At 46.0% G+C, this 27,658-nt stretch overlaps 1 protein-coding gene and 1 long non-coding RNA gene across 3 annotated transcripts in view; one reads left to right on the plus strand and one right to left on the minus strand.

Moving 5' to 3' along the window:
* Nucleotides 1–24,358, plus strand: part of LOC128843404 (uncharacterized) — a 34,018-nt gene extending 9,660 nt beyond the window's left edge. The window contains exons 2-5 of one of the 2 annotated variants that reach the window (XM_054040222.1): nt 97–264; nt 3,859–4,024; nt 21,948–22,922; nt 23,852–24,358. In XM_054040222.1, coding sequence (XP_053896197.1) covers nt 22,373–22,922; nt 23,852–24,030 — 729 coding nt within the window. In that variant the 5' untranslated portion in view covers nt 97–264; nt 3,859–4,024; nt 21,948–22,372 and the 3' untranslated portion in view covers nt 24,031–24,358. Of the gene's footprint in view, nt 1–96; nt 265–3,858; nt 4,025–21,563; nt 22,923–23,851 lie in introns of those variants that run through there. The other variant, XM_054040224.1, reaches the window with a different exon arrangement.
* LOC128843405 (uncharacterized) overlaps nt 1–27,658 on the minus strand; it is a 169,716-nt gene that overhangs the window by 97,235 nt on the left and 44,823 nt on the right. The window contains exon 2 of the long non-coding RNA XR_008446261.1: nt 21,183–21,258. This is a non-coding gene — a long non-coding RNA (uncharacterized LOC128843405). The remainder of the gene's footprint in view (nt 1–21,182; nt 21,259–27,658) is intronic.

Below are 27,658 nucleotides of genomic sequence, written 5' to 3' on the forward strand. Positions count from 1 at the left end.
TGTAGAGATACGAACCAGCTCTGGGAACCACTCCTGTCTCGGCCATGATGGTACTATGAGGATGTCTACTAATTTCTCCTGTTCCAACTTGTTTAGGACCTTGAGCAATAAAGACATCAGGGATTAAGTGTATAGCAATACATAAGGCCAAGGAATGATTACGGCATATCCCATCGAGTTGCAGTGATGCCCTCCCTTCAAGCAGAATTATCTGCATTTCTAATTGGACAGCATGCAAAGAGATCTGTCTCCAGATGACTCCAGGTAAGCCATATCTTTCGGAACACCTCGTTGTTCATCTCCCACTCAGGGTCGATGCCAAAATGCCTATGTTGTGTTCTGTAGTCCAGGTAGATGAACCGCTGGGATCTGGATGTGGTGTAATATGCACCAGTTTCATCGTTTTATGGATTTGGTACATAAGAACTGGGATCTTGCTCCTTTATTTAGATTGATGGAATACATTGTTGTTGGTTACTGGAGTCTCCCATCATAGTCGACATATGAGAGTCAGTTTGTTTCAGTGCATCTTCTTGTGTGAATGTAAACCGAAGAGGGATCCACAGATGTGTCCACATGTTGAGGAGACATGGCCGCATGTTTTTGCCACAGCTGGTTTTCTTTGCTAACACGTCTCTTTGGGTTTTTCTGTTCTGCTATTCATGATGGCTTTAACCACGGACCAACAGATCCGCTGCCCTCCTCATCTGTTGGCAACAGCAGCTTCCCATGTGTTCAAGTTGACTTGGCCAGCTTTGAGGTGAGCTTTGAGAGTGTCCTTATCATTTTCATTGACCGCCCAGCATATGTGTTCCCATTTTCAACTGTCCATAAAATATGGCTTTGAGGAGTTGTGTATCATCCATGCGTACGAGGTGACCAGACCAGTGAAGTTGTGGTTGCATGATAAGGAATTCAATGCTTGTCATGAGGCACTGGTCCAGGACTTTGATGTTTGGTATCCTGTCCGACCACTTGATGTGACAGATGAGATGCAGACAGGTCATGTGAAAATGATCTGAGTGCTTCAAGAGCCTGCTATCAAGTGTCCATGATTCGCAGCTATAGAGAAGACTGCTTAACGTGATTACACGATAAACAACTAATCTTGGTATGAAGTTGAATGCCTCTCACATTCTACAGGCGGTGACAAAGTTGACCATAGGCAGAACTGGCTTTAGAAATGTGCTGCATGAGATCATTGTTGATCATGGCATTATTAGACTAAGTGCTGCCAAGATAGCAAAATATTCTATTGGGTTAAGCAGTGTGTCATCAATTGCAGTTTTGGGGGCAGAGTGCATTTTTCGTGGAGCAGGCTGGCAAAGCACGTTGGTTTTCCTGAGGCTGATAGAGTCCAGATTGATATGCCAATCTAGAAAAGCAGGTGATTAAATGATATGTGCTACAAATACACAGTCATCAGTAAAGAGGAACTCCCTGATGAGCAAATCGATCACTTTAGTGTGAACACAAAGATGCTGGAGACTGAAGATGCTGCCATCAGTGCGTAATTTCATGTAAATACCTCAGTCATGGTCTTTAAAAGAATCTAGCACCAGAGCACCCAAGAGAATGGTAAAATAATGTAGGTGCGAGCACATGGCCCTGCTGACCACTGTTCATGACAAAGAGAGGCTCTGATGAAACACAATTTTCCAGCACTCTGGCCAGCATTGCTGTTGTGGAATGAGTGCAAGATGGTGATGATTTTGTGCAGGCAACCCAATTTGTGCAAGATCTGCCAGAGACCCTCATGACTAACAGTGTTGAAGGCCTTCGTTATCTACAAATACTATATAGAGATGCTTGTATACAGTGCTGCTCTGTTATCCAGCATTATTCTGATCAGGTGGCCCTGATGTGGGGTAGGAAGTGCTGGCAAGAGTAACAAACTGCTCTGGGCATTAATATGTTTATATGGAAGATTGCCTCCCAAGGGGCCCATTTGCCCTGAACTATGAAGTTTTTGCCCAGTCTGCTAGGGAGGAATCTGTAGTGATGATCTTCATGGGAGGAAGCTGCAAGAATGAAACTCACACACACCTTTTGTGGATCCTTCCACCAATTTAGAGAATTGAGGATCCTCTCACACATTCGGACACCCACTTGGATAGACTGTGCTTGTTGGGGGTGTAGCCTGTTCTCAGCCAGGCTTGAAGATACTGAAAGTGTAAGACAAACATACCCACTGCCATGTGGCTCAGAAGTTGCAGGTGAGCCTTTGCCGTGGTTTGCAGACTCAGTTGTATTGTTGAAACGATGCTGGCCATTGTGGCAAATCTGTCTTTGGGCAAGTATGTTCTCATAGACTCATAGACTTTAAGGTCAGAAGGGACCATTATGATCATCTACTCTGACCTCCCGCATGATGCAGGCCACAAAGCCGTCCCAACCCTTTCCCTTGACTCTGCTGTTGAAGTCCCCAAATCCTGTGGTTTAGAGACTTCAATTAGCAGAGAATCCTCCAGCTAGCGATCCCTGCCCCATGCTGCGGAGGAAGGCAAAAAACCTCCAGGGCCTCTGCCAATCTACCCTGGAGGAAAATTCCTTCCTGACCCCAAATATGGCGATCAGTAGAACCCCGAGCATGTAGGCAAGATTCTCCAGCCAGACTCTCATTGTCCATTATACTATTTACCAGCGATGGCACGCTGTTCCTTTGACTAAAATCACGTTATCCCATTAAACCATTCCCTCCATAAACTTATCTAGCTTAATCTTAAAACCAGACAGGTCCTTTGCCCCCACCGTTTCCCTCGGAAGGCTGTTCCAATATTTCACCCCTCTGACGGTCAGAAACCTTTGTCTAATTTCAAGCCTAAACTTCCCCACGGCCAGTTTATATCCATTCATTCTCGTGTCCACATTAGTACTGAGCTGGAATAATTCCTCTCCCTCCCTAGTATTTATTCCTCTGATATATTTAAAGAGAGCAATCATATCCCCCCTCAGCCTTCGTTTGGTCAGGCTAAACAACCCGAGCTCCTCGAGTCTCCTTTCATACGACAGGTTTTCCATTCCTCTGATCATCCTAGTGGCCCTTCTCTGTACCCGTTCCAGTTTGAGTTCATCTTTTTTAAACATGGGAGACCAGAACTGCACACAGTACTCCAAATGTGGTCTCACCAGTGCCTTGTACAACGGAAGCAGCACCTCCTTATCCCTACTAGATATACCTCGCCTAATGCATCCCAAGACCGCATTGGCTTTTTTCACCGCCACGTCACATTGTTGACTCATAGTCATCCTGCGGTCTACCAAGACCCCGAGGTCTTTCTCCTCCTCTGTTACTTCTAACCGATGCGTCCCCAGCTTGTAACTAAAATTGTTGTTAGTATGTTCTGGCAGAGGAGGAGTCCAGAATAGCCCCGATGAAGTACAGGGAATAGAACCCTTTTCCAACAAACTCCAGTGGAACAGGTTCAATCGTCCCTAGTGTTAGGAGGAATTGTACCTCCTGCCTCAAGAGACATTCATAATATGGGTACCTGAAGAGGAGCATGGAGGACAGGAAGGAGTTGAACTGGATGGAGTAGCCTTTAGAAATCACCTCCATGATCTATCTGTCTGAGGTGATGAGCTCCCAGGAAGGTAGGAAATGGGAGCAAGAATCCCCAAAAGGATGGAGGGAGGAAAGGTGCAGTGTAGGATCCAGGGCAGGAGATAGTTCGTGACTCTCAGCCAGCAGGTCAAAAAGGTCTTTTTGAAGATGTCACTGACTGGGGAAACGCTGCTGTAGAGGACAGCCCTTTCTTAGTGAATCTGGGCTTCAGTCAGTCTCATGGGCTAGTAGTAGACTGGGTGACACTGTTGAACTGTCTGCAATCTACTGTATTGTTTCTTTGCTGTGTTTAGACATCCAGAGTCACAGTGTCGCCTGGGAGTCTTCAGTGCATGACTACTGCCATAACCATGGGACGTGCAGCTGTATTGATTGCATCAAACGAGACCCAGAGAGCTGCTGAGGCAATTGTCTGGCCTTCTGTTATGAGGTGTTGAAATTGTTCGCTTGGATCCTGTGGTAGGTGCTCAATAAAAGATTAAAACTTTGAATAGTTTGCAAAATCAGGGCTTAGTAATTGGCTTACTCTGAACTGCAAAGAGGCTGCAGAGTAGCTCTTGTGGCCCAGGAGGTCTAGTCATTTCAGCTTCTTATCACATAGCGTTGAGCAGGACTGACATTAGTTAGTAAACAAACATCCTCAACAACCAGGGAATTGATTGTAGGGTGGAAGAAAAAAAATACTCCAAGCTTCTGGGTGGGATATTGCAATTTTTGTCAGCCCATTTACACATAGGCGGTATGGTAGCTGGAGTTTGCCACACTGTACAAGCTGGGGCCAACAGAGCATGGTTGATGGGCAAGGTGATTTTTCCCTGAGGAGATATATGAAGGATGTCCAACAGGGAATGTTGTGGTTCCTGCATCTCCTCAAATGGAATTTGTAAAACTCCACTATTGGTTTTTATAAAGTCTTGAGTGGTATTTCTTCTTCCTCAGCTGTCTCTTGCTCCCCTCTGTGAGATCTTCCTGTAGAGCAGGACCTAAGTGGGGCAGTTGTTGCTCCTGGTGTGCCCTCTTATGAGATGGGACCTGTAGAACTGGTCACATAAGGGGTCCACAGGTTCCAACAAGCCCAATGTGATAGGACAAAAGGGAAGGTTTCCCCCCAGGTTGCTGAGGGTATTTCCTGCTGGGAGTTTTTCCTCTGGGTGTATCTCAAGGGAAGGAGCCTGGAATGAAAAGGTGGAGGAACCTTGTATAAATACCTTGGAATCAGATGAGGCATCTTTCCCCATGTCCATTAGAGGGGCAAATAGTGTCAGCACCAGTGGTTGAGTCAGTACCAGGTACAGGGCCCAGAGAGGTCCTATAACTGCATCTGTACTGGAAGCTGATACTTGGTTGGCTGGTGAGACAGTACCATAGGATGTGTTGGTACTGGCTGGAAACGTCTCTTGGTACCCTTGAAGAGTTTGTGTAGGGCTGGTGACCATGTTGATCCTGGAGAACAAGTCACTTTTTGAAGATGGTAGGATTGGAGGGTAAGTAGGCTCAGGGAGGTGAACTGTACCAGTGGATGGTGTCTCTTGGTACCCCTCAGCAATGGTGATTCAGGCTCTTCCAGGATTAGGAGCTTAGACAGTACCAGTGATCCTGGACAGGGGCCCTCAGGAATCAGTATGTCAGGTGGTACTGGAGATCAGGTGTCAAAATGAAATCAGTGCACCCTTCTCGGCTGCCTACAAAGATGGTACAGATGACAATTTTGGCTTGGCTCTAGAGTCCTTGTGTTTCAAAGGCACTGAGTTGGATCTGACACCAATGCCACTCTAGATTGTTGAGCTTCTAAATACATGTGTGGTCTTCTCAGCTGTTGACATGGTCATGAAACAGGAGGGGATGAGAGCTTCAGGGGTACCCATATCAGGACATGAGGTTTCCTGAGATCCAGACCAAAAGGGAGATTTTCCTCTTCTCGTATCCCATTCTGGGGAATTAGGTCTTTTCTTCTTGGAGGGTCTGAGTGGTTTTAAAGGGTCGTTGCTTACCACCACAGCAGAAATGGCCACCAGAGCTCTCTGAGCAACCAAATCCAAGGTTGTTCAGAGAGGTATGGAGAGGGGTGGTGGGGTGACTCGGATCCTGTGGGCCTCAGAGAGTGTGCCATCAACAAGAGTTTTAGTCTATCCTCCCTCAATTTCTTAAATCTGCTTTTAAATCCTGAGCAGATCTTGCATTTGGAGGAGATGCATGTTTCTCCCAGGCAGCGAAGGTACCTTGAATGTCATTCACTGGAGAGAAAAGACCTGTGGCTGGTCTGGCAGAGTTTGAATTGAGGAGTCTTGGGCATAACTTGTACTCAATGCCACGGATCAAGGCCAGAATAAAAACAAAGGATCAGATCAGAAAAACAAAAATGGGAAGGGAACCCCCCAGCAAAAATTGTGCTAAATCACGGGGGAAAGGAAAGAAAATACCAAAAGAACAAGAAAAAAATAAGCAAGAGAGATATCAAGGTGCATGGCTAATTAAAGGACACCACATTGCTCCATCTTGAGCTACAGGCAGTTGAAAAGGAACTGGAGTGGCAGCAGGTCTGTCCCTCTCCCCCCAATATACCCTCATACCAGAGCACAAGGATATTTAGGGGACAGGTGTGGACCTGCAGACATTGCTGATGAAAATCTCCTATCAAGAGTGTATGGGAGTGCACACACCCTGAAGTGGAGCACCCACAGGGACACAATTCAAAGGAGAACTGGCACGTATTGTGTTTAGTAGGTGGAGCTGTACATAATTGCCATAATGTTGCTGATCCTATATTCCTTGGCTAACTTGCAGCAACAAGATTTTGTGTGTGGGACTTGTATACAAAGATTCATTGGTAAAATTCCCCTTCTAAAAAAAGCCTTTGGTGTTCAAAAACAGAACAACTAATCACATTCTCCTCAGATTCTGAGTCACTGACAACTACGGTAGGTATAAAATTGCTTTGGATTGAGTTGTACAGGCACAAGGAGTACCGTAGCACTCAGTCTCTCAATGAGCAACACCTATTGCAAGATAGTTCTTGTCATTTCTAAAACCGATCTTGGTCTTTTAAAGATTTTCGGTGAAAGAAGAGGATATAGGGAAGATGGTGCGCCAATGTCACTGACTTTCTTAAGTCCAGGGATATCAACATCCTATTCACCAGAAATGATTTTTTCAATGGACAGTGGCTTGTATAAAAAACAATTAAAAGTGAATGTTTGTAAAACTTCTGGGTATTTGTTTTAACAAAGTCTTTGTTGTCAGACTCACCAGTTCTAACTTTGTTTCTTTTTAATTAATTTGTTAGCTTATTTTCTGCTGCCCAATGCAAACCAGACACCGTCCTTCCTCATGCCCCACAGTCACCAAGTATTTTCCTGCAGGGACTTTTGCCTCTCCTTCTTCAACTCCTACTTCTATCCTGCAATCAGAGGAGTGACTGCACCTCAGGTAGTCATATCCACATGAGCTTTAATCTAGCTAAAAATAGCAGTAAAGACACAGCAGCGCGAATCCTGGCACAAGCTCGCAATGTGTGTATGTACCCAGGGGTGCAGTTGGGCTTGTACAACCTGCACTGTGCTGCCACGTCTTCACTGCTGTTTTTCACCGCAATTGCTAGATTAAAGCTCGTTCAAGTATTCCTAACTGCACTGATTGCAGTGTGGATGTAACTTGTAGGAGAGCAGTATCTGAGGTGTGTCAGTTAGCCTGCCTCATGAGAAAATGTGATTGGATTTGGAGAGGAAAGAATTCTCCCAGTTGAACCTTATGAAATAACAGCTCAAATAAACAGAGGAAGGAGAAAGCCAAAACTGCCCGTTTGAAATAGGTGAAAAGTTTTGCATCTGAAGTGAAGATGATAAATGGGTGTACAGCTGACAGCTTTGCTTGAGTACTATAGTTCCTTGTGCAACATTTCACTGAAGAAAAAAATAGCTTATAAAGCCTCAAACCTCATATCCTTGATTCCAGAATAACTTTTTCCAATGGTGAATGAATAAGATATTTCACAGCTTCCATTAGCTAGCATTGCCAAGAGCCTCACTAAACTATTGAAACAACTGGTTCCCTTTGTATAAAAAAAAAGGGGCGGGGGAGAGACAGGACAACCAAGTATAGGGGTGAAATTCTAGTCCCCTTGAAATCCATGTGACTTTTGCTGTTGTATTCAATAATTTCAATGAGGCCAGGATTTCCATTTAGAGATATGACAACTTTCTTTTTTTCCCCTTGGGATTTACCAGATACAAAAGGGTGACTTTACCAACTAATATGATAGTAAACGTGTTAAAGCACATGTAGACGAGCTGCTAAGTGGTGTTTCAAATAGCATTAGCTATCTGGAGATACAAACAGACAGCACATGTGAAAAACTTTCCTTGTCTAGACCAGATTTTAAAATATTAGCTAAAATATATTAGCTAACATGTTTCTAATAACCTCTGTTTGATCCTAGCCTGGAAGGTGAATAGACTCCCATTTTAATCTGCCGAAGCCTGAGATCAGGATTCTGTGTTACTTCACTAATGCTTAAGGGCCAGATCCTTGGGCAATAGCACTCAGGGAATATAACTTCAAAATCTTAATTAATCTTTTGTAGTGCTAATTGGACTAAGGCCTGGTCCAACTCCCATTAAAGTCAAAGGATCAGGCTGCCAGTACTTTACTCTGAAATATGTCCTAATGACAGCAAAAGGGCTTTTTGTAGAGTGCAGCGAGTCAGACTGACAAAGCCCCGGCTGGGATGATTTAGTTGGGGTTGGTCCTGCTTTGAGCAGGGGGTTGGACTAGATGATCTCCTGAGGTCCCTTCCAACCCTGATATTCTATGATTCTCCCAAGGTCAGGACCTGACCTTGGGAGGCAGGCCAGTCCTTGCCCACAGACAACCTGCCAACCTTAAGCATATTCTCACCAGCAACGATGCACAGCACCATAACAACTCTAACTCAGGAACCAACCCATGCAACAAACCTTGATGCCAACTCTGCCCACATATCTACAGCAGCAACACCATCACAGGACCTAACCAGATCAGCTACAACATCACCAGCTTATTCACCTGCACATCCACCAATGTTATATATGCCATCATGTGCCAGCAATGCCCCTCTGCTATGTACATTGGCCAAACTGGACAGTCACTACGCAAGAGGATAAATGGACACAAGTCAGATATCAGGAATGGCAATATAGAAAAACCTGTAGGAGAAGACTTCAACCTCCCTGGCCACACAATAGCACATGTAAAGGTAGCCATCTTACAGCAAAAAACTTCAGGACCAGACTCCAAAGAGAAACTGCTGAGCTTCAGTTCATTTGCAAATTTGACACCATCGGATCAGGATTAAACAAAGACTGTGAATGGCTATCCAACTACAGAAGCAGTTTCTCCTCCCTTGGTGTTCACAACTCAACTGCTAGCAGAGCACCTCAGCCTCCCTGATTGAAGTAACCTCGTTATCTCCATACTGATTTATACCTGCCTCTGGAAATTTCCATTACTTGCGTCGACGAAGTGGGCATTCACCCACGAAAGCTTATGCTCCAATACTTCTGTTAGTCTTAAAGGTGCCACAGGTCCCTCTGTTGCTTTTTATGAGTCTATGATTTGGCCCAGATGGAGCATGCTATCCCATCTCATACACTGCGTTAGTGACAGAGACATTAGCTATTACAGGGGAAACACGGAGTCCTTGCCCTCAAATATTGGCAGAAAAATAAAATAGGAACTGATTTCCACCTGTCTTTAAACATTCTGGTCAGCAGAAACAAGGCCAACCTCTGCCCTCATTTACACCCGTGTAACCCCATTAACAGTGGAACAATTCCCACATAAATTCCATTAAACACCTGGATACCAGTTACTCTGAAACTTGTCAAAAAGCTTTGTTTCACTGCTCTACAGCCAAAATGCTTCTGAAATAAATGTAGTTAAACTTTACTAATTCTGGGTCACTGAGAACGAAAATTATGCTTAAAATTATTGATTGGCTCTAGTTTTCAAGATATGCTATTGGGTCAGTATATACGACCCTTGACTTGGGAATGGCGGAGGATAAGTGAGTTATAAAGGGAAGGGATCTCAATTTAAACCAGAAATGACTAAAATACATCTTTGACTGGATCTATGAATAAATCTATGACTGGGTTTGGACAGTACTTGCTTTTTAGGCAAAACAATGAATGATGCAATCTGAAGCTGGTATTGCGTCATACATGATATGAATTGCATCATGTTATTCCTAGAAGTCATGGATGATGCAATCATAACGAAGCTTACATCACTCTGCTGAACAAATTGCCCTATATCAGCTCTAGAAATCATACAGTGTCATGCTTTCTTATTTGTCAGTGTTTGATTTTACAAAGGGACACATTTCTGTTTAGTCAAAGTGAGCAGAGATGCCTCGTACTTGTGTGAACAGTGCAGATAACTTCTGCTATGTTTGTGGTGAAGTGACTTTTGCATCAAAAAGCGCAGAATAACCACTATGGTTAAGAAAGCCTATTACCTTTATTTTGGCTGCAAAATTGGAGATCAGGACAAGAGGTGGGCCCCACACATATGCTGCAACACTTGTGCAACAAATCTTCGCCAGTGGTTGAACAGGAAAAGGAAATCTATGCCTTTTGCATTGCCAATGATTTGGAGAGAGCCAATAGATCATACCAGCAATTGTTACTTCTGCATGGTGCTTCCAGTTGGGAAAGGTGTGTCAAAGAAGAAAAAGTGAACTGTGCATTATCTGAACATTCCATCAGCTATACGCCCAGTACCCCACGGAGAAGGACTGCCGGTTCCTGGTGCACCAGAATCATTCTCACTTGAGTCAGACGAGGAAAAGGAAGAGGATGAAACTTCTGGTCCTGAATCATCAATGTCACAGGACCCACATTTTCTCCCATCCTCCTCCTCTGAACCACACCTCATAACACAAGGTGAACTGAATGACCTTGTCAGGGATTTGGAGCTACCCAAGAGTAAGGCAGAGCTGTTGGGCCCCAGACTACAGCAGTGGACTCTCCTGGCAGGTGATGTTAAGGTTTCCATGTTCCGTGACCATCAAAAGGATCTTGTCCCATTCTTCTTCATGGAAGGTGATCTTGTAGCCTGCAACAACATCGATGGTGTGATGGCAGCCCTCAACATCATTCACGATCCAGATGAGTGGAGACTGTTCATTGATTCATTGAAGATGAGTCTTAAAGCTGTTTTACTGCATAATGGCAATGTTTTGCCATCAATTCCAGTTGGTCATGCTCTCCATATGAAGGAAACCTATGGCAACATGAAACAACTTTTGAGGTGCATAAACTATGACCAACATCAGTGGCAGCTTTGTGGCGATTTGAAGGTTGTTGCTCTCTTGCTTGGTCTGCAGACTGGATACACAAAGTACTGCTGTTTTCTCTGCGAATGGGATAGTCGTGCAAGAGATTCCCACTACATCAAGAAAGATTTGCCACTCTGACAGTCATTGGAGCCTGGGAGGAAAAGTGTTCAGCATCCACCACTTGTTGAATCAAGGAAGATTTTGTTACCACCCTTACACATCAAGCTGGGTCTGATGAAGAACTTTGTCAAGGCCATTGACAAAACACAAGCAGCTTTCAAGTACCTCCATGGAAAATTTCCAAGGTTAAGTGAAGCTAAGATAAAGGAAGGTGTCTTTGTTGGTCCTCAGATTCGCGAACTTCTTCGAGATGATGCATTTGACCATGCACTGCGTGGCAAGGAAAAGACAGTATGGAAAGACTTCCAGTTAGTGGCAATAAATTTTCTCGGAAACAACAAGGCAGACAACTACATGTTGTTGGTGGAAAACCTCCTCAAGTGATACAAAAGCCTTGGTTGCAACATGTCACTAAAGATACATTTTTTGCGCTCTCATCTAGATTTTTTTCGACCGAACTGCGGAGCAGTGAGCGACAAGCATGGTGATAGATTTCATCAGGACATTGCAACAATGGAGATACGCTATCAGGGCAAATGGAGCCCATCAATGCTTGCAGACTATTGCTGGACAGTGACAAGAGATGCTCCATTTAATGAATATAAGAGACAAGCTAAGAAGCGCCGAGTAGACACTGAATAGGACTAAACTATGTACATAATAGTTTTTTGCCTTTTGTTTCATAATAAATTGTATTTATATAACCCTTTTGCTGATTTTTAAAGTGTTACATAAACAGGACAGGTGAAATATTATCATGTAAAGCAACCATAAACACATGAAAAGACCTAGGTTTACAATTTATGATTAAAACTCTACTATCTACATAGACATAATATACATAGACATAAAATGTAAAAACTTAAATATCTTAGAAACAGTAGCCAATCAGTTGTTTTAATTGTCATATTTGAATTCAGCACATCAAAATACATAATAAATAGCACATTTTATCTCTGAAGCAGACGACTTCTCAAAAATTGTAGACCAGTGTTATTTTTTAAAAGCTCCTCAGTCCATTATTTTAAGCTCATTTTCTGACAAATTACTGTTTGTCACACAAGCCTGCTGTATGCTAGGTTTTGTGCTCTCAAGATGATGATTACTGCAATGCGAACACCTAGGTTTATGAACTGCACCTTCATGAGGCAGGTTTGGCATCTGTGCAGCTTAGCCAGAAGAGAGTTTGAGGGAAAACAAAGGTAAATGGAATCTGCCCACTTCTCATTTGGGGAATATGGAATTGACCCACTCCTACTCTCCTGCGATAAGCAAATCCTGGCTGTGTGGTTAACTTTGTATGTGAAAGTGAGTGCCAAAAATGCATTTTAAAGGCACTTCTGATTTTCACCCCTAATGTCATCCTAGCCTAAATTCAATTCAAAAGAAGGGCATCTGCACCCCCTTAATGCCTTCCATGCCATTGCCTTGGCCTGGAACCAGATTAGTTTTCCCATTTAGTTTTTTTGTTTGTTTGTTTACCACTACACCACTGGACCTGGGTCTGACTGTAAACTTCATCCGACTGGAGGGCCTGATGGCAACATGGTGGGGCTACTTGTGGTGGGGTAGGGCCTATAAAATATTACAATGTTGCAACTTTCAGAATAAGGTGAGTTTAGGGTGCCTCAAAACCCTAGTCCCCACTGCCTTGTGGGTATTCCTTGGTTGGACTAAACTAAGGGACATCACCCTGACAGAAACGTGCCTTTGCTGAGGCCTTGGGCAGTCAGCAGTAGCTCTAATCTGTTGCTCTCTTGCGGAAGCTACAATCATTGAGGCACTGAACATCTGGACTCTGTCTGGCCTTCAGACTCTGTCTCAATGGTCTAAAGGGGGGATGGTAGGTCTAGGGCAGCCTCCACTCCTCCATACTCTTGCCTAGGCATACACATCAAAGGTCTTGATGTACAGCTCTTACGCCTATACCAGGATCAGTGGTTGCCAATGACACCACTGGACTTTTCTTCATAAATTACCACAACAAATTGCCTCATTGTCCCTGCATCTCTAATGCATATTAAAGATCTTAAGCTAGATCTTGAAAATTACTGATATTCACGGGAACCAATCGCCAAAGAAGTTTTGCACTGATGATTTCTTTAAAAAAATAAAAATGATTTCCAAAACAATTTAGAAGTTTCATTGTGTTGCATGAAGTTACCTAAATGTAAACTGTTCATCCAGACCTGCTAATCCAGAATACCAGCATTAGCTAATGTCATATCTGCAGGAAAAACTGAGTGCTACTGACCGTATTGTAGCTGCACCTCATGTTACTAGAAAATATTTTTCATATTTTCTTTCCTAGCAATAGTTTAACTTCATATTTTACAATATACTGCCTTTTAATGGATGGCTGATGACATTTAGGAAGCATTTTAAAGCATACAAACTACAGGAATCTCTCTATGTAACTCAAAATTCCAGGAAGTTAGGTGTGGTTGGCTGGGAACGTGTTTCTAACTGACATAAGTAACCTCAACAAAATAAAAGAGAATTATGTAATATACCTGACACGAAAAGAAAAGAAACAGGCCTAATTAGCTTGACAGAGAAGTTTGTATTACATTAAATGTTTAATGCATTTTTAAATCACCAAGCATGACAAATTCAAACCGGCTGGAAAATAGTCTTGCAATTTACACAACATTGGGCAGTCGCTGTTCTAGTCCCTGAATTGCCACAGACCTCCCAAGTACTTGCAGGCAAACCAGGTGCCCTTTCCGAGCCCCTGTTACCCCATCTGTACAAAGGGGTTATAATATCTACACCAAAGAAGTTTTTTGAACCTTAAGCTCACAATATTTATGAAAGCTCATTGGTGATCTTCCACTGAAGTGCAGTATTGTAATAGTCATTAACTAGTCCTTTTCCCCCCCTCTGTAGCGTTCAAAGTCCGTTATAAAGGTGAGTAAGCATTATCATTGGCATTGTACGCCTTGGGAAACTGAGGCACTAAGAAGTTATGCCCAGCATTTTCAAGTAAGGATCTCAAAAATAAGACACTTAGGCTAAAAAACAATGAGGAGTCTGGTGGCACCTTAAAGACTAACAGATTTATTTGGGCATAAGCTTTTGTGGGTAAAAAAGCCTCACTTCTTCAGATGCATGGAGTGAAAGTTACAGATGCAGGCATTATATAATGACACATGAGGAGAAGGGAGTTACCTCACAAGTGGAGAACCAGTGTTGACAGGGCCAATTCAATCAGGGTGGATGTAGTCCACTCCCAATAATAGATGAGGAGGTGTCAATTCCAGGAGAGGCAAAGCTGCTTTTGTAATGAGCCAGCCACTCCCAGTCCCTATTCGAGCTCAAATTAATGGTGTTAAATTTGCAAATGAATTGTAGTTCTGCTGTTTTTCTTTGAAGTCTGTTTCTGAAGTTTTTTTGTTCAAAAAAAGTTACTTTTCAATCTGTTATAGAATGTCTAGGGAGGTCGAAGTGTTCACCTACTGGCTTTTGTATGTTACCATTCTTGGTGTCTGATTTGTGTCCATTTATTCTTTTATGTAGGGACTGTCCAGTTTGGCCAATGTACATGGCAGAAGGGCATTGCTGGCATATGATGGCATATATAACATTAGTAGAGATGCAGGTGAATAAGCCCTTGATGGTGTGGCTGCTGTTGTTGGGCCCTCTGAGGGTGTTGCTAGAGTAGATATGGGGACAGAGTAGGCAACGAGGTTTGCTACAGGGATTTGTTCCTGGGTTGGTGTTTCTGTGGTGTGGTGTGTAGTTGCTGGTGAGTATTTGCTTCAGGTTGGGGGGTTGTCTGTAAGCGAGGACTGGCCTGCCTCCCAAGGTCTGTGAGAGTGAGGGATTGTTTTCCACGATAGGTTGTAGACCGTTGATAATGTGCTGGAGAGGTTTAATAGGGTTACCATATTTTGTGCCCCCAAATGGAGGACACTCCACAGCCCCCGGCCCCGCCCCCAGCCCCGCCCACACCCCCGCCCCAACCCCGCCCCCTCCCCAAAGTCTTCGCCCCCTCCCCTGCTTCCCGCGAATATTTGATTCGCGGGAAGCCTGAAGCAGGTAAGGGGGGGTGTGGGGGGAGGAGGCGCGGCCCAGGCTGGCCCCCCGGCGTTTCCAGCCTGGGTCGGCTCGGGCCCTGGGGTGCCGGCCCTGGCCGACCACCCCCGGCCCGCCCAGCACTGCCGGCCCCCGACGGCCCGGCGCACCCCCCCGGCTCCCGGCTCCCCGCCCCGCGGGCTCGGCTCCCCGGCTCCCCGCCCGGCGCCCGGCTCCCGGCTCCCCGGCTCCCCGCCCCGCAGGCTCGGCTCCCCGGCTCCCGGCCTGGCTCCTGGCTCCCCGCCCAGCGGGCTCGGCTCCCCGGCTCCCCGCGGGCTCGGCTCCTCGGCTCCCGGCCCCGCGGGCCTGGCTCCCCGGCTGACCGGCTCCCCGGACCCCGGCCCCGCGCCCGGCCCGGCACTGCCCCGCTGGTTCCCAGCACGGCACCATGCCCCCGGCCCGGCACCATGCCCCCGGCCCCGCACCGGCGCCGGCCCCGGCCGAGCACCACCGAGCCCTCCTGGTTTTCCCGGACATGCCCGGCTTTTGGGGATTTCCCCCCGGACGGGGATTTGAGCCCCCAAAAGCCGGACATGTCCGGGAAAATCCGGACGTATGGTAACCCTAGGTTTAAGCTGGGGTCTGTACGTGATGGCCAGTGGTGTTCTGTCATTTTCCTGGTTGGGCCTGTCCTGTAGTAGGTGATTTCTGGGTACCCATCTTGCTCTGTCAATCTGTTTCCTCACTTCCCCAGGTGGGTATTGTAGTTTTAAGAATGCTTGATAAAGATCTTGTAGGTTTTTGTCTCTGTCTGAGGGATTGGAGCAAATTAGGTTGTATCTTAGGGCTTGGCTGTAGACAATGGATCGTGTGATGTGTCCTGAATGGAAGCTGGAGGCATATAGGTAAGTATAGTGGTCAGTACGTTTCCGGTATTTATGTTTAAGTGTTTATGTGACCATCACTTATTTGCACTGTAGTGTCCAGGAAGTGGATCTCTTGTGTGGACTGGTCCAGGCTGAGGTTGATGGTGGGGTGGAAATTGTTGAAATCCAGGTGGAATTCTTCAAGGGCCTCCTTTCCATGGGTCCATATGATGAAGATGTCATCAATGTAGCGCAAGTAGAGGAGGGCGCTAGGGGACGAGAGCTGAGGAAGCGTTGTTCTAAGTCAGCCATAAAAATGTTGGCATACTGTGAGGCCATGCAGGTACCCATAGCAGTGCCACTGACTTGAAGGTATAAGATGTCCCCAAATCTGAAATGGTTGTGGGTGAGGACAAAGTCACAAAGCTCCGCCACCAAGCGTGCTGTGGCCTCATCAGGATACCATTCCTGACAACTTGTAGTCCACCCTCATGTGGAATATTGGTGTAAAGCGTTTGTACATCCATGGTGGCCAGGATGGTGTTTTCAGGAAGATCACCAATGCATTGTAGTTTCCTCAAGAAGTCGGTGGTGTCTCGAAGATAGCTGGGAGTGCTGGTAGCGTAGGGTCTGAGGCAGTGATGAGCTGCCAAAATCTTAACAACAGGTTCCCCACTGGGTCTTCGGTGGCACTTCGGCGGCAGGTCCTTCACTCGCTCCGGGTCTTCGGCGGCATTTCGGCAGCACGTCCTTCAGTGCCACCGAAGACCCGGAGTGAGTGAAGGACCAGCCGCCGAAGTGCCACCGAAGACTCGGAGCACTGCCCGGTGAGTACAAGCCCCACATGTTTTTTTAAGTGTTTTTTTTTTTTTTTTAGTCATCCCTGCCAGGGCCCTGTCGAAACTGTTCGAATCGGGCCCCGCGATTCCTAAAGCTGGCCCTGCACATCGGGATTGCAAAATTGTATCGGGGGCCGGGTAGGGAAGACTGTGTCTCCCAAAACAGCCTGTTCCCCTGCATCCAACCCCCACCTATGTTCTGCCCCTGACTGCCCCCCTCAGAACCCGCAACCCAACAACCCCCCCCGCTCTTGAGACCCCCCCCCCACCCTAACTGGCCCCCAGGACCTCCTACCCAACTCACCCCGCTCTCTCTCCCTTGACTGCCCCGACCCCCCCATCCACCACCACCCCGACAGACCCCTGGAACTCCCACGCCTACCCAACCCCCCCCCCGTCCCCTGACAGCCCCCACAGAACCTCCACCCCCTCCAACCACTCCCTGTTCCTTATCCAACCCCTCCTCCCAGCCCCGGCCCGGACCCCTTACCATGCTGCTCAGGGCAGCGTGTATCGATGCCATGCGGCCCGCTGGAGCTGCAGAGCCGCCCAGGAGTGGTCCAGAGCGCTGGCGCGGCACTCTGAGGCTCTGTGAGATGGGGGAAGGTGGGGGAGGGGCCGGGGGAGCCTCCCCTGCCGGGAGCTCAGGCGGACCGGACAGGACAGTCCTGCAGGCCAGTGTAACGACAGAAAAACCTCCCTCTTTCAATTGCCCACCCCTTTAACAATCAGTTCTAAACTGGCTTCTAAATTTAACAACCGGTTCATGTGAACCGGTGTGAACCGGCTCCAGCTCACCACTGGTCTGAGGAGAGATTCCAAACAGCCAGTTAATCCTGCTGTAAGAGTGCCGATGCTTGAGATGATGGGATGTCCAGGGTTTCCAGGTTTATGGATCTTGGGTAGCAGATAGAATACCCTATTCGGGGCTCTGGGGGTGTGTCCGTGTAGATTTGTTCCCATGCTGTAGCCGGGAGTTTCTTGAACAGATGGTGTAGTTTCTTTTGGTATTCCTCAGTGGGATCAGAGGATAGTGGCCTGTAGAATGTGGTGTTGGAGAGTTGCCTGGCAGCCTCCTTTTCATAATCCGATCTGTTCATTATGACTACAGCACCTCCTTTGTCAGCCCCTTTGATTATAATGTCAGAGTTGTTTCTGAGGCCGTGGATGGCATTGCGTTCTGTATGGCTGAGGTTATGGGGCAAGTGATGCTGTTTGTTCACAATTTCAGCCTGTGCACGTCTGTGGAAGCACTCTATGTAGAGGTCCAGTCTGTCATTTGTAGTGAACAAAGAAAAAGTTTTGTAGTGAATTTAACACCATTAATTTGGGCTTGATTAGGGACTGGGAGTAGCTGGCTCACTACAAATGCAATTTTCCCTCTCTTGGTATTGACACCTCCTCATCCATTATTGGGAGTGAACCACATCCACCCTGACTGAATTGGCCTTGTCAACACTGGTTCTCCAACAAGCATTGATTGCCGCAGCGTCAATCCTCCAGTAAGTGTAGACAATCACTTTTGTGCTTCCCCAATCAATCCAACTGGTTCAACCCTGACATAAGCAAAATATTTATAGCAGTGGCACTCTAGTGAAGACCTGCTAAATCGGCCGCCGATTGCTCTCCTGTCGACTCCTGTACTCCTCCTGATTGAGAAGAATAAGGGGAGTCTCTCCTGTCAACGTCAAGTAGTGTGGACCCCGCGGTAAGTAGATCTAAGCTACGTTGATTTCAGTTATGCTATTCACCTAACTCAAATTGCGTAGTTTATATTGACTTTTCCCTTTAGTGTAGACAAGGCCATAATCTCTGCTCCTTCTCACTCAGATTCTGCTCAGAGCACAGCTTGGGACAACCCAAGACTGCAGGCCATAGTGTTTGTCCAGAAGTCTAGCCTAGAACCCATTTACTGTTAAATTGGAGACAGTTTGGAGTGGGGTGACCAGACAGCAAATGTGAAAAATCAGGACAGGGGATGGGGAGTAATAGGAGCCTATATAAGAAAAAGACCCAAAAATCGGGACTGTCCCTATAAAATCGGGATATCTGGTCACCCTAGTTTGGAGACTAATTACACTGGCCTATGAAAATTACAATAAGTAACAGCGAGTGAGGATCTGATAACAAGGAGCTGATCCCACAAATACTTACTGCTGGGCATAGTATCTATTACCATGAATTGTGCCATATGACTTCAATGAGACTGCTTACAGAGTAAGCACTAAGCTTGGTGATACATGCAGGAGTAGGAGCCAGTTGAATGAACAAAGTAACCACGTTCTAGACAACACAAACCATGAGCTACAAAAAAGCTGAGGTATTTATAATTCTTAACCTGTGGTACTAGGAAGATCAGAAATAAACACAGAACAAAAAGGCTTTGTGTGGAACTGGAGCACACAGAAGTTGCTTTATCTTTTGTTTGGCTTACCCTCAGGATAGGTCTCTGACTTGCAAACATGGTCTTTGAATGACCAAAGGGAGTTGTCACTTGTAAAGCAAAAACTGGCTGTTGCAGTGGCTGGCTCATTACAAATCCGAGTGATTTATATGCATAACACCATGTAGCTCTGGTACTAATTGTGTATCACATTGCATTGCCAGAACTGCCAGGAGACAAATGGTCCAGATCTCTGGAGTGCTGAAGAGTGAATTATGTGAGAAGAGAAACTGAATGAGTCCTCAATTGGACTAATAATTCACCAAGTCTGTTCGGCTCATAGATTGTTTACCTAAGTTGTAGCTGAAAACAGCCTCATTAAATTTGCTTTAGGCAATGCAACTGAAGGTAGTGTAGGACCATGACTGTTATGTTTTGCAGCTAGCGTGTATGCTCTGGGCACGAAACCAGAAGCTGAATTGCAAACTGAGAACCTTTGCCTTAGACTCATGTCAGCCTTAGAGTACAAAGGAGGTGAGGACCAGCCAAAAGTTAGTGTCAAGTTACAATATAGCACGTGGAAATGTTCCAGTTTCATTGTAAAGTAATAGACTAATATGAGGTAACAGAGTTACGCTGTGGAGTTTTCTGATTTAAATGACCATTAAACAAAACAGATATATAACTATCCTTCTCAATGTCATGCAGTGAGTCAGTGGCAAGTTGCTGGACAGAATTTAAATATTTTTTTTCCCTTCTGGTCCTCAGCAATAACTGCTAGACCCATCTGTCCCTGCCAACTAGGAGTCATGATGTTCTGCTGAACTGCAGCTGCCTTAAATCTAGGGTAGCTCTGATGCAATACCAGCATGATGAAGTGGAGTGGAATCAATTGCATTGACTAGAACTGAGATGTCACAAACAGATGCTCTGGGTGTGTAGTTTAGCCCCATGTAGTAACAAAGAGACACTTTCTGTATTTTTTGTTTCAATATTTTCTATTTCAATTCATAATGTCCTATGGCTAGAGTGTGTCAGGCCAGAGTGTCTACACATGAAAACTAATGCAAATTACAGTAGGGTGTGAATTTCAAGTGGGAGGGTTAACTATTCCTGTTTAAAGGAGTAAGGCACTTATTTCACAATAACTCCATGTGTAGCAGCTCTTTATCAGGAATAGCTATACTGGAGTAATTCCCCATGTAGACAAGCCCTTATTTGGCCACACAAGGGAGTAAGGAAGAATAAAGATCTGGTTCATCTCTGTTCAGACTGTAACTTTGGCTGCAGCGTGGAGAGGATTGGAGAGTTGCCTGGTACTCTTCATTTGGAATAAGTGGGTAGGAAGGGGGTACAAGAAGGAAGCCTGGCTAAAACTCCCACCCCATAGCCTCTCCTCACTTACTACCCCGAGTAACCAACCCAGGTTACTTTGACCTTTGCATACATTTTTGCAAAATTTAAGAACAGTTATATTTGGACAGACAGTGTGAGTTGGGTAGCGGAAGTGTGATGGAAGAGTATATGGTCGTGCAGAATGCGTCTCCATTTCCAGATATCATGGGGTCCATAAATGGTATATAATTTTCTAGAGAAAGTAATTCCATTGTGGGGGGAGGGGTTCAGCTGGACTCCCATGGAAAAAATAGTTTCATGTCAACCCAAAATGAAAATTGTACAAGTTTTTTTTACTAAAATGAAAAAAATTTAAACAAAAACATTTGGTCAAACAAAACATTTTGTTCAGCTGAAAACAAAACATTTATCTTCCTTTTCATTTTTTTTTAATTTAAATAAAATTGAAGTAAAATTCTAAATGGAAAGTTGTTTTGAAAATGCTGAAATGAAACATTTTGATTTTTTGTTTAATCCCCCCCCCCCCGCCCACCTCCCAACTGAAACAGTTCAGCAAATTTGACATGAATTCACAAACCTGAATCTGCATTTTTTGACCCAAAAAAGTTCTGGCTGAAAAACTTTACTGATCTATAGTCACCTGTATTTATTATTTGAGGGAGAGTAAACCCTAACAAGAGATGGCAATAACTTGTAAAGCGACTTTTAAACAGCTACTCACCGGGGAAATATCATGGCGAGACTTGCCTGTAGCCTGCCTCCTTGGCTGAAATCTGTGCTTCCCTCCTTCAATAAAGCTGTAATGAAAGAGGAAAAGAAAGAAAATCTTTTAAATAACCATGTACTAATTGCGTTCAGCTCCATAGAGAGAAATAACAAAGGAACACAGCTGGGGGAAATACAAGTAAACAAAAGCTATTTCATATTTGACATTATCCTCTGTGGGGTTTCATTTTCCCCTAGCCAGAACATTTGTGAGTCTGAAAGAAAGAAAAGAGGTGCTTGTTGCCAAGGGTGGTGGTTTTTTTGTTTTAAAAAAAAAAAAGCATGACGATGAAGAAAATAATTGAAGTATCCTGAAATCCTTGTTTGGTAGCTCAGATTCACCAAAGAGTCTTTAGCAGAGCAAGCGGGGAATTGCATGTATTAAAGATAGTTAAATCGCCAGCCTCATTTCCATGTTATCTTAAGTAAGCTAGAAAAGGCATGTTATAATATAGGCTAGGAAGAAAAATAAAAACCATACTCAACTCTGGATCCAAGTACTTAGTTCCTACAGATGTCAATTAGAGTTTGACATGCAGATCTAGGGTATTACATGGTCCTGAGAGTAGGAGGGAGGGTTTAAGTGAGTTCTGGACACTAATGAAACTTGCATCATACATTAGCATGCTACATCCCTTTATAATAATGCTTATCTTTTATACAGCACTTTTCATACTTAGTGTTTTACCAGTCTGGATAAATATCATTATCCTCATTTCAGATGGGAAACTGGAGCATGGATAAGTGAAGTGATTCGCCCAGGCCTGGTCTACACTACGAGTTTAGGTCAAATTTAGCAGCGTTAAATCGAATTAAGCCTGGACATGTTCACACGGCTAAGTCCCTTTTTTCGACTTAAAGGGCCCTTTAAACCAGTTTCTTTACTCCACCTACGATGAGGGGATTAGCGATAAAATCGGCCTTAGCAGGTCGGAATTGGGGTAGTGTGAACGGAATTCGACGTTATTGGCCTCCGGGAGCTATCCCACAGTGCTTCATTGTGACCGCTCTGGACAGCACTCTCAACTCAGATGCACTGACCAGGTAGACAGGAAAAGCTCCGCGAACTTTTGAATTTCATTTCCTGTTTGCCCAGCGTGGAGAGCACAGGTGACCACGCGGAGCTAATCAGCACAGGTAACCGTGATGGAGTCCCAGGATCGCGAAAGAGCTCCATCATGGACCGAATGGGAGGTACGGGATCTGCTCGCCATATGGGGAGATGAATCAGTGCTAGCTGAACTCTGTAGCAGTAAACGAAATGGCAAAATATTAGAAAAGGTCTCCAAGGCCATGAAGGACAGAGGCCATAACAGGGACGCACAGCAGTGCCGCGTGAAAATTAAGGAGCTAAGGCAAGCATACCACAAAGCCAGAGAGGCAAACGTAAGGTCCGGGGCAGAGCCGCAAACATGCCGCTTGTACGCGGAGCTGCATGCCATGCTAGGGGGTGCAGCCACCACTACTCCAAACGCGTGCTTTGACTCCATCAGTGGAGAATCACGCAACAGGGAAGCAAGTTCGGGGTACGAGGAAGATGAGGATGAAGACAATGAAGATATCTCACAGGAAGGAAGTGGAGAAACAGGTTTCCCCAACAGCCAGGATATGTTTATCACCCTGGACCTGGAACCAGTAACCCCCGAACTCACCCAAGGTGTGCTCCCAGACCCTGAGGGCACACAAGGGACCTCTGGTGAGTGTACCTTTGTAAATATTACACATGGTTTAAAAGCAAGTGTATTTAATGATTAATGATTAATTTGCCCTGCCAATCGCGGTCAGTACAGCTACTGGAAAAGTCTGTTAGCATGTATGGGGGAGCAGAAATCCTCCAGGGACATCTCCAGAAAGCTCTCCTTCATGTACTCCCAAAGCCTTAGCAAAAGGTTTCTGGGGAGGGCTGCCTTATCACGTCCGCTATGGTAGGACACTTTACCACGCCAGGCCAGTAGCACGTAGTCTGGAATCATTGCATAACAAAGCATGGCAGTGTATGGTCCCGGTGTTTGCTGGCATGCAGACAACATCCATTCCTTATTGCTCTTTGTTATCCTCAGGAGAGTGATATCATTCACGGTCACCTGGTTGAAATGGGTCGATTTTATTAAGGGGACATTCAGAGGTGCCCATTCCTGCTCTGCTGAACAGAAATGTTCCCCGCTGTTAGCCACGCGGTGGGAGGAAGGGGTGAAGGGATCATCCCCGAGAATTGGGTGTGAGGGGTGAGGGGGGTTAGTTGGGTTTGTGCTGCAGTTAACCCAGAAACCGCAGCCCTTCCTTTTACATTGCAAACTAATTTTAAATGGCCAACCCAACGGGTGCTTGGTATGGGAAATGATGGCTCTACTGTTTGAAACCATTCCCACATGTTAAGAAGGTTAAAAAAGCCAAAAGACTGTGGCTTACCATGGCTGCCTGCAAGCCGAAATCTGTTGCCTGGCACTGCGTGAGTGATCTCTCACACCAAACCGACAGGCCCTCAATATAAGAGGGAAAATGCGACCTTGTAACGAAAGCACATGTGCTGTGTAATGTGAACGACAAAATTTAACGTGAAAGAGTGTACCCATTGTTCTCTAAAATGTGTCTTTTCTTAACCACCTCTCCCTTCTCCTCCACCAGCTGCAAATGTTTCTCCTTCGCAGAGGCTAGCGAAGATTAGAAGGAGAAAACAGCGGACTTGGGATGATATGTTCTCGGAGCTCCAGATGTCCTCCCACGCTGAAAGAGCACAGCAGAATGCGTGGAGGCAGTCAATGACTGACTACAGAAAAGCTCCGGCTGCTGGAGCATCAAACTGATATGCTCCAGCGTATGGTTGAGCTGCAGGAAAGGCAGCAGGAGCAGAGACCGCTGCTACAGCCCCTGTGTAACCAACAGCCCTCCTCCCCAAGTCCCATTGCCTCCTCACCCAGATGCCCAAGAACACGGTGGGGGGGCCTCCGGCCACCCAGTCACCCCACCCCAGATGATTGCCCGAGCATGGAAAGGCTGGCCTTCAATAAGTGCTAAAGTTTTAAAGTTTTAAACTGCAGTGTGTCCTTTTCCTTCCCTTCTCCCCCACCCCTCCCGGGCTACCTTGGCAATTATCCCCCTAGTTGTGTGATGAATTAATAAAGATTGCATGAATGAGAAGTAACAATGACTTTATTGCCTCTGCAAGCAGTGCTCGAAGTGGGGAGGGGAGGGTGGGGTGGTTGGTTTACAGGGAAGTTGAGTGAACCGGGGGGGGGGGGTGGAGGGTTCATCAAGGAGAAACAAACAGAAGTTTCACACCGTAGCCTGGCCAGTCACAAAACTCATTTTCAAAGCTTCCCTGATGCGCACCGCACCCTGCTGTGGTCTTCTAACCGCCCTGGTGTCTGGCTCCGCGTAATCAGTGGCCAGGCGATTTGCCTCAACCTCCCACCCCACCATAAATGTCTCCCCCTTACTCTCACAGATATTGTGGAGCGCACAGCAAGCAGCAATAACAATGGGGATATTCTTTTCGCTGAGGTCTGAGCGAGTCAGTAAGCTGCACCGGCACTCTTTTAAATGTCCAAATGCACATTCCACCACCATTCGGCACTTGCTCAGCCTATAGTTGAACAGGTCCTGACTACTGTCCAGGCTGCCTGTGTACGGCTTCATGAGCCATGGCATTAAGGGGTAGGCTGGATCCCCAAGGATCACGATAGGCATTTCAACATCCCCAACGGTTATTTTCTGGTCCGGGAAGAAAGTCCCTTCCTCCTGCTTTCGAAACAGACCAGAGTGCCTGAATACGCGAACATCATGTACCTTTCCCGGCCATCCCACGTTGATGTTGGTGAAACGTCCCTTGTGATCCACCAGGGCTTGCAGCAGTATTGAAAAGTACCCCTTGTAGTTTATGTACTCGGTGGCTTGGTGCTCCGGTGACAAGATGGGGATATAGGTTCCGTCTATCGCCCCACCACAGTTTGGGAATCCCATTGCAGCAAAGCCATCCACTATGGCCTGCACGTTTCCCAGAGTCACTGCCCTTGATATCAGCAGGTCTTTGATTGCCCTGGCAACTTGGATCACAGCAGCCCCCACAGTAGATTTGCCCACTCCAAATTGATTCCTGACTGACTGGTAGCTGTCTGGCGTTGCAAGCTTCCACAGGGCTATCGCCACTCGCTTCTCAACTGTGAGGGCTGCTCTCATCCTGGTATTCTGGCGCCTCAGGGCAGGGGAAAGCAAGTCACAAAGTTCCATGAAAGTGCCCTTACGCATGCGAAAGTTTCGCAGCCACTGGGAATCGTCCTACACCTGCAACACGATGCGGTCCCACCAGTCTGTGCTTGTTTCCCGGGCCCAGAATCGGCGTTCCACGGCATGAACCTGCCCCAGTAACACCATGATTTGCACATTGCTGGGGCCTGTACTTTGTGAGAAGTTTATGTCCATGTCAATTTCCTCATCAATCTCATCACCGCGCTGCAATCGCCTCCTCGGCTGGTCCTGGTTTTGCTTTGGCATGTCCTGGCTCTGCATATACTCCAGGACAATGCACGTGGTGGTCACAGTGCTCATAATTGCTGCGGTGATCTGAGCGGGCTCCATGATCCCAGTGCTATGGCATCTGGTCTGAAAAAAGGCGTGAAACTAGTATCTGACGGAGGGAGGGGCAAGTGACAACATGGCGTACAGGTACAGGGAATTAAAATCAACAAAGGTGGCTGTGCATCAGGGAGAAACACAAACAACTGTCACACAGAATGGCCCCCCCCCAAAGATTGAACTCAAAACCCTGGGTTTAGCAGGCCGTTGATTTCACGGAGAGAGGGGGAAGCAAATGAATACAGAACAAATCTATTTTTTACATCTTAAGCTGGCAGTCAACGGTGCAGTATGACTGATAGCCCTCGGCATCTTCTGGGCGCTTGGCAGAAAATAGTGTACTAAGACTGATAGCCATCATCGTCAAGATGGTTCGATAGGACTGAGCATGTTTGCCCAGATGCCCATGATTGAACTGCAATATGACAACAATGGATATCAGTCTTAATACACCATCTACTGCCAAAAGGCAAGGGGCTGCTGCTGTGTAGCAATGCAGTACCACGTCTGCCAGCACCCAGATAACATACGGTGACGGTGAGCTGAGCTGAGCTGAGCGGGCTTCATGCTTGCCGTGGTATGTTGTCTGCACAGGTAACCCAGGTAAAAAGGCGCGAATCGATTGTCTGCCGTTGCTCTGACGGAGGGGGAGGGGCCTGACGACATGTACCCAGAACCCCCCGCGACACTGTTTTGCATCATTCAGGCATTGGGATCTCAACCCAGTATTCCAATGGGCGGTGGAGACTGCGGGAACTGTGAGATAGCTACCCATAGTGCAACACTCCAGAAGTCGACGCTAGTCTCGGTACTGTGGACGCGGTCCGCCGACTTAATGCACTCAGAGCATTTTATGTGGGGACACAAACAATCGGCTGTATACAACCGATTTCTATAAAACCGGCTTCTATAAATTCGACCTAATTTCGTAGTGTAGACATACCCCCACTGTCACTGGGTCACAGCAGATCAGCAGCAAAGCTAGGAATCGATCCCAAGTTTCCTGATATCCAGCCACCTCACCACGCTGCCTCCCACTTTGTAACAGGAAAGTCCAAGATGGCTGATAACCTTTCAAGGGATTTTTTGAGCCATTCTAACAAATTTATGATCCAGGGGTGAAAGACTGTTCTCAAAAGCCAGGTGAAGAGTTCTGGAATCAAAGAGCTGAAGAAGAGACAGGTTAAAGGTTGCAAATTCTAAGCAAGGTAAAGTGATGCAATATGAAAGGTCCAAAAGTGCAGCCTGTACAGGACACTGCTCTTGATGAAAATAAAGTCAAGGTCATTCATGATAATTGCCGGAAAATGGCAAACAAATCAATTATTAAAAGCAAATCCTGATTCAGAAAAGGGCAGTCATGAGTTACTGCAGCCTCTTCTAGCATATATCGCTCCTAAGGGTGGTTTGTAAAGACTTGGTAGGGAGACGCCCCTCCTGCACATTGTAAAATGGCAGCTAAAGACAGAGACGAGGTGCTGTAATTGATAGTGGTACTGCAAGGATTCAGAAGGAGTCTTTTAGTGGTTCGCATGAAATTTTGGCATTGCTTTCAGACTAAGGTGAGCTGGACTTTAAGGGCCAGATCTAACTCCTCGTGACTTCAATGGCGCTCTTTCTGTTGTCTTCAGTGAGAGTTACATTGGGCCCAAAGAATCATTCTCAACCTCACCCCGCTCCACCCTTTGAATCCTTCCAACTACTTTCACATTTCTCACTACATCCAGTTGAAACTACATGTCCTCACCTATAAGGATCTTTACAACTCAGCCTATGCTTATTTAGCTGCTCTTGTATCTCAACAAGTCACCTCCTGATTCCTCTGCTTCAGTAATTATCACAGTCTTATTCAGCTGCTTG

The sequence above is a fragment of the Malaclemys terrapin genome, chromosome 9 (assembly GCF_027887155.1).
Source record: "Malaclemys terrapin pileata isolate rMalTer1 chromosome 9, rMalTer1.hap1, whole genome shotgun sequence".
NCBI lineage: Eukaryota > Metazoa > Chordata > Testudines > Emydidae > Malaclemys > Malaclemys terrapin.